The 16736-nt window shown below is 36.9% G+C and overlaps 1 protein-coding gene across 2 annotated transcripts in view; it reads right to left on the reverse strand.

Moving 5' to 3' along the window:
- The window catches only part of LOC131071418 (uncharacterized), a 178493-nt gene that overhangs the window by 78520 nt on the left and 83237 nt on the right, over positions 1 to 16736 (reverse strand). For both annotated transcript variants that reach the window (XM_058007233.2, XM_059207311.1), the window contains 9 exons: positions 6290 to 6446; positions 6049 to 6159; positions 4210 to 5538; positions 3964 to 4116; positions 3721 to 3820; positions 3508 to 3602; positions 3202 to 3375; positions 3029 to 3085; positions 2851 to 2922 (listed from right to left, as the gene is read on the reverse strand). In XM_058007233.2, the coding sequence (XP_057863216.2) occupies positions 2851 to 2922; positions 3029 to 3085; positions 3202 to 3375; positions 3508 to 3602; positions 3721 to 3820; positions 3964 to 4116; positions 4210 to 5538; positions 6049 to 6159; positions 6290 to 6446 (2248 nt within the window). The remainder of the gene's footprint in view (positions 1 to 2850; positions 2923 to 3028; positions 3086 to 3201; positions 3376 to 3507; positions 3603 to 3720; positions 3821 to 3963; positions 4117 to 4209; positions 5539 to 6048; positions 6160 to 6289; positions 6447 to 16736) is intronic.

Here is a 16736-nt window from a genome sequence, read left to right on the forward strand (position 1 = left end):
GGCGGAGAGACCATCCAACCAGGTATAGACTCTATATAAACTTTTGACAATCTCTTTATTTTGCCAACATGCTCATTAAGTTTGTTAAGATTTTAAGATATTTTTAGTCTTACAATATCATCTCCATATAATTTTTTTTACAGCTCAATGGTGGGATTCTTTTGGAGACAAATTACCAAATTTAAGGTGGATGGCGGTACGCATTTTGAGCCAACCATGCAGCTCTTCAGCTTGTGAGCATAATTGGAGGGTTTTTGAACACATGCATTCCAAGAAATGCAACCACCTAACACAAGAATGGATGAATGACTTGGTATTTGTTCACCACAACCTCCGCTTGAAGATAGAAAAAGCTCAAGGTAAGAATATTATTATATAGTTGCAATAGTTGAAATTGTATTCACTATTCATTGTGTTTCTCACTTGTACAAAGACTAATTTCTACATGGGCAAAATCAAGAACTATTGAGGAAGACGAACCAATTGACCTCGATGAGATAGATCTAGAGTCTGAGTTGATTGTTGTTGATGATGATGATACTCCGCTTGAGCCTAAAGATTTTGATCTCATGATGGAAGTCAACTTGGATCATGAATGGATTGAACAAGCTAGGACGGGTTCTCACCCAGGAGCTTCATCGTCAGGGCCTCCTTCCCTCTAGCATGTCATTGCCTACAGTTGATTTTTTGGAATTTTGTACTAGTTTACGGGTTGACTTTGTACAAAGTCACAAACTATATTGTAATCGACATTTTGACATCTATCACCATCTAGATATTATTTATGTTGTGGTATGTTTTGTGCAATGTAACCAACAACATGAATATAAACAAAAGTCTGTTTTCTACAATTCATGTGTTGAAGTGTCTATTTTATTTGCCTGCAATATCTCTATGCTAAGGAAATGCCCTTAAAAAAAAATTAAAAAATAGTTTTTGATTGTTTTTCTGCAATTTTTTACGTTTTTTTTGTAAATCCAATTTTTTTCAAAAAAAACTTATTTTGTTTTGTCGATTAATTCCCCAAACGATTAATGCTTCTATGAAGTAAAAAGTAGTGAAAATCTCTAGCCCTAAACCTTAGTACATGCTAAAACAATTATAAAATTGCTAACCCTAACTCTAGACAAAAAAAATATAGAATTAGTCATAAGGCTTAGTAAAAATATAATTAAAAAACTCCAACCGTATCCTTAAATTAAGAACAATTTGGGGTTACGTTTTAGGATTTAAAGTTTACCATTTAAAGCTAGTATTCAAGTTTAACAATAGGGTTTAAATTATAAAATTAAGAACTTAAAAAGTAAAACTCTAATGCTTAAGTAATAGAGTTTAACATTATAAATGTAATGGTTAGATTTTTAACGTTAAAAAACTAATAGTTAGGCCTTAGTGTTTAATGCTAGAAATCCTAATGGTTAGGGTTTAACATTAGAAACCCTAAGCACTAAGGTTCAAAATTAATTAAAAGAACTCAAAAAAGACCTTAGGATCTTACCTGCATGAAGATGAAGTATATTCACTGAGTCACTATAATATGTGTGCCCTAATCGATCCAATGTGAATGAATTCTAATCACAAGTGATGCTACTTTGGCAGAGTATGAATCTGCTCTCAAAATTTTGAATTCTGGACTGTAAAAATAAGGGAACTGAAAATAGCAGTTTTATAAGCAAAATAGGACACACCAAGAAAATTATAGATTAAATTGAGATTTTTAAGAAAACTGTGGTTTACTCACTCCTTGGGAGTCATGCCCAAGTCTGCAAAAAAACAGCAATCTGATTCAGATCATATAGACAACCAGTCTGAGCTGCAATTACTATTGATAAATGACAAGTTTTTGAAGAAATTTGCTAATATGGTATAGAAACTAATTTATGATCCTTCCTCGCACCTAAAATTGCATGAAAATCAGCAAATGATCCTTCCTCTGAAACTTCTAATTCTCTTAGATGTGTTGAATGTATATTCAAAACAAGTTTCATTTGAGAATGACTGAATTCAATCTCCTTATCATGATTCTTCATACCACAAGAAAGAAGATCTGTTGACTTCCCTTGATTTCTCTTGATGATTTCACCTCTTTAAACTTGCTCATGTAAAATCACTGCCCTGGAACATGAAATTGTTGTTTCACATATGAAAACTGAATGCTATTCACATGTTATTACACCAAATTCATAAATGTTGCAGGCATTCTGGCCAAAAAAATTATTTTAATGCTGAGATTCAGCATACATAAGCGACAAAGTAATAACTGAAATATTTTTTCAGCAAAAATGAGCATATAGCAATAGAAGCAATGATTGATGGAATAGAAATGGTCCAGCATATATACAATGCAAGGGTTGTCACCAAGACCAGCACCATCCTGAAATTCCTAACACCTTGTCATCACTACTGTTATCTTAAGACTTCTAAGTTCCAAAGCAGATCTTCATATAAGAACTTTTCTTTATACTTCAAGACGTATAAATATAGGTTTAGCTAACCACAATGCAAAAGAAAGCCATGTACGATATTTCTAACTACATTGACCAAGCAACTAGTAATTGCTTACCTTAGTGAAAGTAGAATCAATGCATGAATACAATAAAATTATCAATAATAATTTTTGTATTGCTGTACAGAAATGTCCTCTGTAATGTAAATTTTAGTAAATATTTGTAGAATTGTAACTCTCAAAATTCTTGCAATGTGGCTTAACTGACTGAAAAATATAAAAAACAGAAACAACCATATTAAAATAATGAAAATAAGGAAGCAAATGCCAATAAATAAAAGAAAATACAGAAGAGAGTCCCATTCAACAACTGTATAAAATGAAAGAAGAGGAGAGGAGAAAACCTTCCACATCCATGTACGGGTTTTGTCAAGAACAAATTTTGCACGCTTCACCTTCAAAAGAAATGCCATCACCTGGAACCAATATCTTAAGAATTAGCTGCCATCAAGAAGATAATGGAAGTAAAGAAATTCTTCTTTCAAATACTTGATATCTTTCTTCCTCTGTCAGCATCACTACCTGGTTGTATTTATTAATGGCATTTTCATCGGCAATGAGTTCAAGAGGCCATGTCACCTGTTACATAAAATCACAAATTAGCAGAAACAGCTAACTCCTTAAATAACCAAGTCACCATGCAAACTCACCATAGATCATAAAATGAAAGCAACTGCAAGCCTGTTTGTGCTGACCTTGTATGTCAATTGTAATGAATCAAGAATATCAATGTCAAAGCCAGTGGTCCGTCCCTTGTATTGGAGGGCAGCAGTACCAAATCCTTGTTCCATTAACATTGGAATGATAGTCACCACCAAAGAATCCAAAGAAGGTAGAAGCATACCATCTGCAGAGCTTCGAATTGAATCCTGCATACAGATTACAATTAATTAACAATATGTTAATAATCAAAAGAAATGTACAACATTGAGGTAATTGTCATGTCCATTATGTAAGGTTTCCTTTTTCTAACATTTGAAAATCAAAACATGCTGCTTCACCTGCAGCATAGTATTTAGTTCATAGAGATCATCCCAAGGCTCCCCTCTATCCAGCTTGTTGAAAAGCACTGTACAAAACTGCTGCAGCAGATCACCTGAAAGTTGGTGTGTGGGACCATTAGATTGCAAATATTACAATATCTTTCCGCAGTAGAGAACAAAAAAATGCAATATGGTCGAGGAGTACATTCATATCAAAAATAAATTGTTTACCAGATCCAAACAGATAAATAGCTCGTAAAACAGCAAATTCATCCATCAGTCTCCATTCATCCATCAATTTTGACAAAATTTGCTGACCCACACAATCTACCTAGATAGAATATATGTCATGTGAACATCCAAAACCTTTGAGATTCAGCCCGACCACAGAGTAAATAATATTTATTTATTTAAATGCAAAGGTAAATCAACTTCTATTTATTTAACTTTCATAACAGAAATTGTTCAAGCAACCTGCTTTTTAAGAAAAGTAATTAGGCATTCTTGCACCAGCACTGTGGGTTGTGGCGTGGCTTTCAGTTTTACATGTTGAAGCCAATCCAGAACTCTTGATGCTAGCCTACTATTTTGCTGAAATGGCAATAACTCCGATACATGAAATTTTTCCTGTTTGTAAAACAATAGAGTTCAAATGGCTGAATAACCGAAGACAAGAAAATACCATGAAGAAAATAAAAGAAGCTCCAAAGTAAATCATACCTGGAGTCTGGGAAGAAGTGTTGGATATGGATATAACATCTGTAAGGCTTTTGAATCTGCTTTCATATGGTGTATTACTGGTTTACCAAAACCAAACCCATGTGCATAATTTGTACCGGTGAAAGAAATCGAACTGGGGTCAGGAATGCTTTCTCCACAACCACTAAAATTCATCTGTGTCAAGCTAATATCATCCATATCATAACTATCATATGTGCCATCCTCACCTAACTCTGAATCTTTATCTTTTTTTCTATAATCTTCATTATAAATGGCCTCACGTAGAGAATCATCATTTAATGAAGGTAGTAAGAAACACTTTGACAAATTCAACTCAATATTCCAGAATTCATTCAGCTGGTTAAGTTCCCTTGCAGACATTGAAAAGTCTGCCTTGTTGGGTCTCACTAATATATTTGATTCTGACCAGTTGATATCTAATGATTGCAAAGGATCATCCAACCTGTTTTTATGAGGAAACTCTGAAAGCTCATTCACATTTTTGACAACGGGTAACAGACTTAAGCCTTGTTTACAGCATTTCAAAATATCACCATTCATCCCCATATTTAACTTTTGAAATTTCTCAGCAGTGATATCAAAAGGGAAGTAACACCTATTTTCCTTCTGCCTGCTCAATTTACATTGTTCATCTTCACTTCTAACTAGTGAATCCTTTTTTGATGTCAAAGATCCCAAAACCTGTCCTGAAAATGTTAATGGTTCCAATCCAAAAGAGTAATCTTCTGATATACTAAAACCATATCCCAAAAGCCTCAGTAGATTCATAGAGAAGTTCTCAAATAGTGATAACTTTCTATCACTTTTGTCTGAAACACTCTGCTCAACATCAGACATCTTGTTACAGATCAAAGCATGTTGTTGAGGCCCTATATCTGCTGCAACCTTTCTGTGGAGAAGTTGAGGAAATATTGGCAACCTGGTTGAGGAGGAGAGAGATTTTTCATGGTTGCCAAGAGAATTCTTCTCATATGCTTCAACATGATCTCTCTGTACATGACGCAGAAGCTGTAGTGATTTCCCAGCTGATACAATTGCCTTGGCAATAGGTTGTATAAAAATTGGACAAATAGGAACTTGTTCATTGTTACCCTGATTTCCATTCTTAAGTTTAGGTGACTGTTTGTCTCTCGATGAACCTAAAGATAAATATTTATCCGCTCCTCTCTTTTCATCCTTCACTGATGCACAAGTGGTTGCATTAAGACTAGGATCATTCATTGCAGTCCCCTGTTGGCGTAGAAAATAGCCTTTTTCCCAAAATGCTGAATCCGCAACAGCAATTGCATTATTGGCATAAAAGAACAACTGCAATAAGTAGTTAGAATCAAAATACACTTTTCAAGATTGAATACAATAGTCATCAGACAAATTACTTGCATAATTTCCTGCCCTACCAGTTGCAGAAACAATATTAATGATTACTGATCACAAGAATATGTGAGCCAAACTATCCTATACAACAGTCTGAGGCTCTGTACCGATTTGATGTCAACTTTTAATTAAAACAGATATAGATGAACTACTTTGTACCCACTGTCCAAGCATAAATCCCAAGCGAAATCTATGAAATAAAAAAGAAGAGATAACTTCCTGCTCTAACAGTGGCAAAAGCAATATTATATATCACAAGAATGTATGAGAAAACCATCTTATGCATCTATCTCAGGCTATGTAGTTTCTTGGATGCCAGGATATAGATATACTTCATTGTATCCATTGCCTATCCAAGCACAAAACCAAAGATAAATCTAAGTAAATAGATACAAAGTAGAGCCCTCTGAATTATATTTTTAGCAGGAAAACTAAACATGGTACCTCGCCAAAAGGATCACTCAGAGTGCCTTCATGCAGCCAAGAATCCAAGGACTCGGTCAATGGGCGCAAACTGCATATGAACAATAGTAATAATGTGTGATAAGGTTCCTCCTGAGATAAACAAATTAATTCAATCATTAGGATTATAAAATTTCATGGGGTAGATAGAGACAGAATTGAAAATAGCTAAGCAGCAATTAAAAATGTGAAAACATAGCCATACAGGAAATCTCTCACTAACCTCCCCATCTTCAACCAAACAAAATTCATTCAGTTTTTCATAGAGGTGATCAAGAATGTGTGTTGCCAGTTCCCCAGCTGCCATTTCATTTTTTAATTGACAATGAGGAATCACACCAATAACAACTTGCAGCAGAAATTCTGCCCCTGCACAAACCCTGCCCAATCCAAAAGTTGGAAACCGATGCAATATGATGAGTAAACTATTTATCTTAACACACAACAAGATTATTATTACCACTCAATTGCTTAGCACGTTATTCATGTCACATCCAATTACAGCTGAGCCTGATTACTATGGAATAAACACAACATCACACACTAAGGCCATCTGATGTTCAATGGAATGACAAAGATAACACATGAAAATACAAGATGTATGTTCCACCATATCCCCTTTTGGAGGGGCCAAGAACACACAAGAAGGTGAAAACTAGAGGGCTGGAAGTACCCTTGACATCTTAGGCAAAAGGAAATGGCCAGGCGATTGTACAGAAAAGATAAAACATATTAAAAAAGCAATACCTACAAATTTCATTTATTTAGAAAAAACCATACATATATGATATAACAACAGCCATACTTAAAGTGATCAGTTATTGGCTCATTAAAAACAGATGCCAAAGAGTTAGAATCAAAAACAATAATACTTGTACTCAAACACTGTCAAAAATGAAACAAAAACAAGAAATTTTGGAGCTACATCATTACTCGAATAATGTTCACTCACGGAGTTACAAGTACACTCTCTACATCACATTAGCAATATAGAAAGGTACACTGAAACAACAAATCATACATACAAATGGGCTAGAATGGGTTACACTGGATCCTCTGCCTCTAGATGCTCTAACAAGTCTACTGGTTTAGGGTTACAAACAGAAGTACAGTTGCCAATGTCAAGGAATGAAATTACTTGCCTCAAAATCCTTCCCAGCTCCACCCCAGGCCTAATTGACAAACAAAATAAGACCCACAGCACTTGAAAGAAAATTACAATCAAAAAAGTAAAGAGAAAAAGTATTTGCAGTTTTGGACTAAGTCACAGAATACGGCGATTTTCATGGATGAGGTTTGAATTTAATCGAATTTCAAACTTTTATTAAAAAATTGTTCAAATTTGGCCATAAATTTGTACGGCCAGGGCATCATTTTTTTTTATTAAAGTTAAAATTTAAAAAGCATTTTTCTAGGGTTTCTGAAATGCATTTAGGGTTTTTTTGAAAACATTCGGCAGATTTTTTCTATAAAGCGCTGCTATCTGCCTCTAAACACACAATTCAGCTGGTCGATTCACAGGTATCTACTGGGTCGCGGGTGTCTGCAACTGCAACTGGGTTGTCATCAGATTTTCGCGGGTGTCACGAGTATCTACTGGGTTGCTGTCGGATTTTCACGAGTGTCTGCAACAAGGATCGCCGTCATATTTTCGCGGGTGTCTGCATACTTATAATTTATTAGAAGTATACATATATTTAAAAATAAACAAAATTATATGAGGCAAATTTTATCCGAATTTTTTTTTTAATTTTTCCCTTGTCGAATTTCATCCGAATTTCATGGCTGTCAAATTCGAATTGGAATTTGAACCTTGTGACTTAGGTTTTGGATATGTTGCAGGTAGAAAAAAAGTTTTTCTATAGAAATATTATTAAGAGAACGACCTCAGTGCAGGGTAAAGTAAAAAAGTGAGGTTATGCTGCAAGGAACTTAAAAAGAACTTGAGAAATTATTTTTTCCACAGTAAAAATTTAACGTTATTTGCATTTTAAAACACTTTTACCTCAGTTTCAGTCCACACTGAATACAAATTACTATTTTCATTATGGAACTACTGTAAGAAACAAAAGAATTCCAAGGAGTCAACACAGACAATCAAAAAAATTGCTAAGCATGGTAAAGATTGAAAAGTTAATCACATACAGGTGAGAGACGATATAGATTTGGAAAAGAAAGGAGCATAGTAATCACAGCACAGCAAAATATGTCGTGAATGTTGTCTCAATTTTGAATTTTCTAAAATAGGCAACCCCTACAAATTTTTACTCAAAATTCGTAGTTTTCTTCACCAGGGAACGTTTTACGAGGTTTAAAACTCATATTTGTTAATGTCGAGTCATCAATGGGTGTGTTTCTCATCGTTGTCCAAGTTTTGGTTGGGTTTTACTTTCATTTTCCTAGGATTTTGAGCAATTTTGGGTTTTGAGTTCCTCTCTGCAAGTAGGAACTTTTTGCAGTCATTGCAAGTAGGAACTTTTTGTTATCATTACAAGTAGGAACTTTTTGTTCTAGTTGCAAGTCAATTGTCTTTACTTGTAGTTGGGTTTCTAGAACCCGATTACAAGATAAGTCGTTTTTATGTGATGTATTCATTCACTTGCAATTGGGGTTCTAGAAACTCGACTGCAAGTATGTTCATCGCCTTTCCTGTGCATTGCAAGCTTAACATTTAACTTGCAGTCGGGCCTCAAAACCCCAATTGCAAGTGACTTGGCCAAGTTCATTATTTGCTTATTATCTTGCACTTGCAATCCGGGTTTCAAGACACAATTGCAAGACACATTCTTTGAGTGTTGCATTACATGCACACTTGCAATCGGGTCTCAGAACCTCAATTACAAGTTTGTATTACCCTTGGTAATCTCTTTCACTTGCAATCGGGATTTTGAGACCCGACTGCATGCTTGTTACTCCCACCCTTTTCTTATTGCAAGTACACACACTTGCAATCAGGTCTTCAAGACCCTATTACAAGCTTATACCAAATCATGCAAAAGGGCTTACTTGCATTCAGGTCTCCAAGACCCGATTATAAGTGTAAGTTTTAGTGTCTTTTCCCCAACTTGCGTTCTTCTACTTGCACATTACAAGTTCACTCCACTTGCCTTCCACCTCCCAAGATCTAAAATTTGTCTTTTGTCTCCACATACTCTCATTCTTGTTGTGAGGTATTCACACATCGCCCCATTGCATATGGGGACCCCCACTTTTTTTCTGCTTTCTAGGATAGTGTTAGAGTCCTTAGCTATTGGCCTTTGCATTAGAGGGGTATAGGTGGTCAAAAAGCCAGGAGTCAGGTGGATAGCCTTGTGTGAGGTGTGAAATGAGTGAGTTAGAACCTTCACTTCATGTGCATACCCTCAGAACCGTACTTTATGAACATCACCCTTGGAGCTAATTTCCCTAAGAACCTTGTTTGAGTGTAAGTTGAAGCGTTTGAATGGAGATATGTTGGTGTACGTTTTATCATATACCAAACACTTAGAATAAAATACCACAAGGATACTCTATCCTCTCCTGAACAAAATCACTACTTGTGCCAAGATTGCGAGAAAGACCACAAGGCGACTCCAAGGTCTATATGTGCGAACGAGCAACTTTAGTGGGATAGCTGCTTGGGTAGTGTGTGCTGAAAATCTCAAGGGGGACTTACATGCAAACTTAAATCATTCACAAGTTGAACTTAGGCAGATTTAACAACTTATACTCTTTGTTTTTGGATTTTCGATTTAGGACTTCAAAAAAAGATGAAAAGGATGAAGGTTTAGGGATTCTATACTACTTATAAGCTATTCCTATGAATTCAAGAGACGGTAATGACTGGGTGAAACCGGTAACGACACTCTGTTTCGCCACACTCGGACAACTACGCAAAGCGGGTGCAATCTTCTAAGGTTATGCTTAAGGTTTTCACACTTAGGAAGAATACCAACAATTGAACAATATTATTCCAAGTAGAAACTGCTCGAACTAACTTTGCACATTGAAAGGACATCATCCATCCAACAAAAGTATGAGCAAGATTTCATCAATCAATACTATTAGATCTATCATTCATCTAACAACTTGAAAACAAATTACTTAAGCAAATCTAATCTTATTGTTGAAGAGAGTATGTGACCATGCAACCATTTAGCAATAAAAAGATTTCAAAACAATACTGATAATGAATATTTTATTACTCAAATAGCTCTGTGCAACAATCTCATAAAACTCTCCACAACAATGAAATGGGAGAATGAGAGGGGTTCATATTTAGTTTTGAAAGAAAAATGAATGGCCGAGATCGATCTAAGATCAACGGCTGAGATCTAAACAACACAGCCCAAATTAGGGTTTCCCAAAATAAAATCTATGATCAGCTGCACATAAGACAAGTGGCACAAGATGCTATCTTTTAGGATTGCACCCCCTTTTGATACTCGATGAACCTGGACACAACCCGGTCAATCTCATCCATGGAGACGTGGAAATAGGTCAACCTTGAATTCTAATCCTTCCAAGTCATCGGTGCACAAAGCAAAGGCGATTTCCCAGTCTACTTGCTGCTTCTGAAAGGCATCCCTGATAGAAAGAAAATTTGATATTTTAGCCAGGTGGCTCTTCAAGACCGGTCCTGAGATGGCAAAGCATATGTCCTATATTTTGATCTTCAGATTCTCCAACTGCATATCCCTCTCTCAGATTGCTTCTTTCTCAAGTAATTATGCAACTATAAGGAAAGTCTTATCCCGAATGGCCCTTATCTACTTCTCTATTTTATTAGCATCAACTTTCACCTTCTCCAAGACCTCATTATGTGCAACCAATGTCCAGAGCCAACTGTGGAAATCATAAGAAGCCCCTGCTTCAATTATCTCTTGATTGACCAACTCTTGAGATGAGATTCCTCTCAACTCTCTAAGGGATGGAATGAATCTATCTCGGACATGCTGGAAATCAGCCCATATTTTTGCCAAAGTCTCAATCCTAGAAAGCAAAGAAGAAGTTTGATCATATGCTAATGTGATCCCTTCTATGAACTTGGATGCTTCTTTTATATTCTCTATCCAATCTCTAGTTTCTCTAGCTGTCACTGCATCTTCCTCAGAACCTTTGACCACCTGTTGTGAATCCAAAAGTAGGAGAGTCTCTAGATTTGCTTGATTGAGTGGCTTGGTAGTCAAGTGTCGAATATAATCTCTTAGACGTTCCACTTCTTTCTTGTATTATTGCTTCCTTGTTTCTTCATCCAGCTACGCCTTTATGGATGCGACTAAATTGTCCAGATCTTCCTTTGCTTGGGCCTTTGTAGTTGGTCCCAAGTCAAAGGTAGTAATTTCATACTCGTGTGGACCAATGTCCCCTTTTTCCTTGGCTACTTTACGCACTGCAATCTATACTGTACGATTGACTGTCTCATCTCTTTGGATGGTAGAAAATCTTTTAGCCGTCTTCTTCACAGCAATTTGTTCTAATTTGGCTAAGAAATCAGCCATGCCATCCTCTTCTGGCTCTTCCCCTGCTTGTGTGTTCATTTTTAATCTTTCCCTCAACCATGCAGGAACAGTAGGCTACTCAACGCCTTCTACTTCTTGGTCATCTTTTGTTTCTTGGTCACTTGCAATTCCTCGAAGAGCGGAAATATTCCTTCTTGAAACCCTCCTTCTGCTTCAATATCTATATCATGCTCAGATTCTCGGATTTCCGTGTTAGTAGGAGATGGTGGTTGATCATCCTGCTAATGGGCCGGTTCTGCATTTTCTCTATGGATTGGAGAAGGAATTTCTATTTCAACCAATGATTCATCAATATTTAATATGTATTTCTCATTCCTTGATGTGGCAGAATGAGATGGTTCTATTCTCTGCCTTTTGTGAATAGGTTCTTCAATTTCAATTGCCTTCCCTTTCCTTTTAGCATTCTCGCTTGGCCTGACACTCTATGTTGCTTCTTCATTTGAAGAATATCCTTCTGCTACTCCCATCAGATTATAAGTCAAAGTTACATTTTTCCTATTCAACCTTTGACATTGTTCACCAACCCACCACCTGGTATATTTCATGACTGGTTTCATTAGGATGGTTAAGTCTACATGATTTGGCTCTGACCACTTGATATGAGAAAGGGGTGCATGCTCATCAAAGTCGGGCTGAATATGTTCTCCATCATCTTCCAGCTGATCGGGCACAAGGAAAGGTTTGGTTATCCTGATGAAATTTACTGACAACCTGGAACACATTCTTTTTCTAATATCAAATTCATTTTCCGCATTTGCCCAGTAGTCTTCTACATCCACTATATGTCTGAATCTTTCTTCCTTTGTTGATCTGATGTTATGGTGAGGATCAAAATTAGCCCTAGATTGGTAGAAGGTAAAAGGGTACCACTGAATCTCTAGCCTGGCACTTTCAGCTGCCTGTGCTAAACAAGATTCTTCCATATTTCCAATAAAGAATGGAAATGATACAACTGCCTTCTGCCTTGTTCTTTTAAAACTCTGATATGTCTCCAATTGCCTGAGAACTTCTAGCAAGACCATCATGTTGGTTGGGTAGATTGGCAATCGGTAAGGATGGTCGGTGAAACCTTGTATTCTGATATAGGTGAATTTCGGAAACTGGATAAACGAGGATCCATATCTGCTGATCAAACTTTTAGATTCATGAGAAAGTCAGTTGTGAGTGCCTCCCTGCAGCATTTTCGCAACGTACATCAAGAATGCGTCATGGGTTCGGAAACTCTTATCCTTAAGCTGCAGCTGAGGATAACAATCATGACTTAAATTCATTTTCACCATTCCCTACTATGCCCTTACAGATCAATCTTGAATATCTGTAGGTTGCAACCAATAGATAGATTATGTATGAACTCATGTGGAATGCCTTCGTCCTATCCAAGTTGATCAACTACTCATGAAGATTGTCATTGATTATACGTGACCAGTTGAACAACTTGGTTCCTGCAGTGATATCATCCATGAAATAATACATCCATGTTTGGAACAATTGACCTTTAGAGCTGCCCATTATTCGATTCAGCAGTAGGATGAGATCTTCGTATTCTTCTTTGAAGAATGGACGCAGCAAATACTTTGGTACTTTTCCTTGAGGTCTCTTCTTTTCCAGCCAAAACTTATTCACATTCGCAGCACAGAGTTCAGACTAACTATCATAAACCCTCTGAGCTTGCTCCTTAGTCTTATAGGGGGTTTTATTGTGCTTCAGTATGCCAAAGGTCTCTTCCATTTGGTGCAACAATTTCTCTCGACTGTGCTTTATAGTGCAAAGCACATTCAACTATCAATTCAATAAATTCCTTGGTTGGCGGAAACCCAGTTGCCTAGACAATTCCGTTCTGCATCATCTTGCAAGCAATCGGTTTAGGAATGTCTCCATCATATCCGTACATCCTTTTCTTGAACTCTTCCATATCCACATGCCCGAGATCTGTGTCAATGATATTCTTCCATTTGGATTTAATTTTAGATTCCTGATGCACTCCCTTGTTGGTGAACTTCATTGCTATCTGCAAAACACATGAAACTTAACATTATTTCTAGAATTTAATTCTGATTTTTAATTCTCCTTCCTAAAATTTTCACTTTTAGACTGAAAAAGGGTTAAAATTTTTGAAAAAGCAGATTGAAAGTGAAGGGTTTGGCCAAGAAATTGATAAAATTAAGACAGAAGGGTGTGGAAATTCAATCAAATTGAAGTTTTTTACCTCTGATTCTGAAAATCTGTCCTAAAAACCAGTGTTCCACGGGCGTTGGGGACGGGGAGACGGGGGGGACGCGTTTCCGGGACGAGGGGACCAAGGGCCTAAATTTGGGGATGGCGGGGGGACGGCGGCGGGGGGGTGGCGGGGTGGTGGTGCTCATATACTTGTACATATACATATAGTACTTGAAAAACTAGTTTTGAAAAGATGTATGACAGTATTACAATGTAAGAATTACATTTCAAATGAGACTATGGGAAATTTGAAATACTAAATCTAAATACCAAGATTTCTAAGTTGTGTTGTTATATGGAGCCTAATCAAACTCGGAGGTTAGATTTTCCCTACTTCTATCGGGGCGGTTTCCCCCTATATTTTTCAACGGGGGTTTGGGGGCAGTGCCCCCAAGTTGGGGTCAAGGGGCATCGCCCCTTGCGGGGTCAAGGGGTAGCGCCCCTTGCGCATTCCCTGTCGCGATACAGGGCGGGGTCGAGGGGCAGCGCCCCGCGAGGCCAAAAATACTTTTATTATTTTCTAAAGGCGTCGGGTGTTATTTTTCTATTGGCCCACGTCCAATTAGAGTTACCCCTTAACCCTCAAAAAACTTAAAAACTCACTTTTTTTTTAAATTTTAATTTTAAACATTGCATATAAGTGGGGGCGACAGGAGACGTCTGGGCGTCTCCCCGTCCTTGGAGAGACGTCTGCACGTCTCTTGAAGGACGGGGAGACGCCCAAACGTCTCCCAAGGAGACGTGGAGGCATCTCCATGTCTCTTTGGGAGACGCCCAAACGTGACGTCTCCGCGTCCCGGCGGCGCTTGGGTGGCGGTGGCAGGACGGCAGGGGACGTCGCGTCCCCGTCCCCCGGTCCCCGAGACGTTTCTGACGGGGGGACGCGCCCAAAAAGGGGGGGGGGCGCGTCCCCGTGGAACACCGCTAAAAACAAAAAAAGTTCTTGATTTCTTGACCTCTAACACTTGAAATTTTAACTTTTGGACAATTCTTCAGAACTTTAAAAGAAAACTTCTCTTCGGAGCTCTCCAAAATTTTCAACCTAATTAATGAATTGTGAGAGTGAATTGGTTGAGAATATATAGAGTTTAGGGTTGTTAAATTTGGAAGTTTTTTATTTGTTTTGTTTTTTTGTTTTTTTTTTAAATAATTTTTTATTGTTTTTTTGTTTTAATCTTTCCAAAATGGAAAGTTTTATTTCTTCTCACAAAAATTCAATTTTATCCAAGAATCTTCTAGAACTTCCTACAAATTCTGAATTTTGAAAATTTATTAAGTGTTGAGATTAATAATTTTGAAAATTTTGGAAAATAAAATTATCTTTAAACTTGCTGGTCTGATTTCACGTGAATTGTGATCAAAATCTTATCCTCCTAGCATGACAAATTTGTCCTCAAATTTCAGGTCTCTGGCTAGGTATCTTCACATATTCCATTTATGCCTTGGATAATTGGAATAAACTTGCAAGGGTTTGGACAATTTCTTCATGTCTTAGGGTTTGAAAAGTTCGGACATTTTTGTTTTCTTGTCTTCTGATCTTGTTCATCTTGACAATTCATATCTTGGATGGTTTGGATCGATTCTTGGAAGAACTTTTCGACAGTCATCTTTAGGTGAATCTTTATCCATCATGTCTTGGTGAGCTTGGACAATCATGTGTCTTGGACCATTTTTTTTTTATACTTGGTGAATTTTGGAAGTTGTTGTACTTGCTGGCATGCTGCCATGGTGAATTTCAAGATGAATCAGACAGTTTGTCTTTCTATCACATCTTTTTGGCAAAGTTTATTCCATCTTCATGTGATGCTTTATTTGTCCAACCCTAGGCGGACTTGGATGATGTCAACTTTTTATGGGAAAGTTTTCATGCTTGTATGTCTCGCTCTTGACAAGGCGAAGTTCTCAATTTTTTTGTGCTTGGTTTCTTTGGACAAAATCTTTGGACATGTCTTATTCCTCAGCGAATTTTTGGAAGGCTTTCTTCCTTGGATATGGAAGGGCAGATTTTCCACATCTTCAAACAGATTTCAATTCATGCTTTATTTCAAACTTAGAAGGTTATCACATGTATATCAGATTCGAACAATCTTTCTCTTCCAAGGAGGGTTTGGAGATGATTAAAAATTTTCTTGCTGATCATGATAGCAGCAATTTGGACAATTTCATTTGCTTCCAAATCTTTGGATATGTAAATTTAGATTATTTTCTTCTTGGCACAAAAGTTTGCCTTTTACTTGGAAGAGGATCAAGGAATCTGTCAGAAGTTTTTCTTTCTTTATGACAAACAAGGTGAATTTATGAAAGCTTTATCTTTAGCAAACCCTCAATCTTCTGTGTATGATGATCTTGGATGAGTTTTGAATTGTCTTTCCCCAGATTTGTCTTACTTCTTATCAAAGGCAGATTTCATAATCTTTTGGACAAGGTGAAGTGCAGATTTGGAAGACTTTTACAAGGGCCATGTGCAGATTTGATTGATCTTTCTCTCCTTAAGCAGATTTAGGGATGAACAATGGTGAATCTTTCTGAATATGATAAGATATAAAAAGCTTTAATGTCTTATCATCAAACCTTCAATCTGCTGTTAATGGCGAATTTGAGGAGAATATGCTGCACTTCTTGAATGCTTCTTTCAAACTCTCGGTCTTGCTTTTATCCCTTAAGGCGAATTTTGGGGAGTATTAAGGCAGAATTTACACCTTCAAACTATTATCAATGGTGAATTTGAGGAGAATATCGAACTTATTTCCTTCAGACCCTTGATTTGCTTTACTTTTCATCCAAATTCTTCTGAAAATTTGATAATCTAATTGGGTTTTGGAGCTGCTTCCTCTGAAGAATTTGAATTTGCTTTACTTCTGCAATAGGTAATCTGATAATATGATCAGATTTTGGCATGAATCCGATAATCTTTAAGCTTGAAAGCTGCTTACTTTGATCTCTCTTGGAGAA

Source organism: Cryptomeria japonica, chromosome 6 (assembly GCF_030272615.1).
Source record: "Cryptomeria japonica chromosome 6, Sugi_1.0, whole genome shotgun sequence".
Lineage (NCBI taxonomy): Eukaryota > Viridiplantae > Streptophyta > Pinopsida > Cupressales > Cupressaceae > Cryptomeria > Cryptomeria japonica.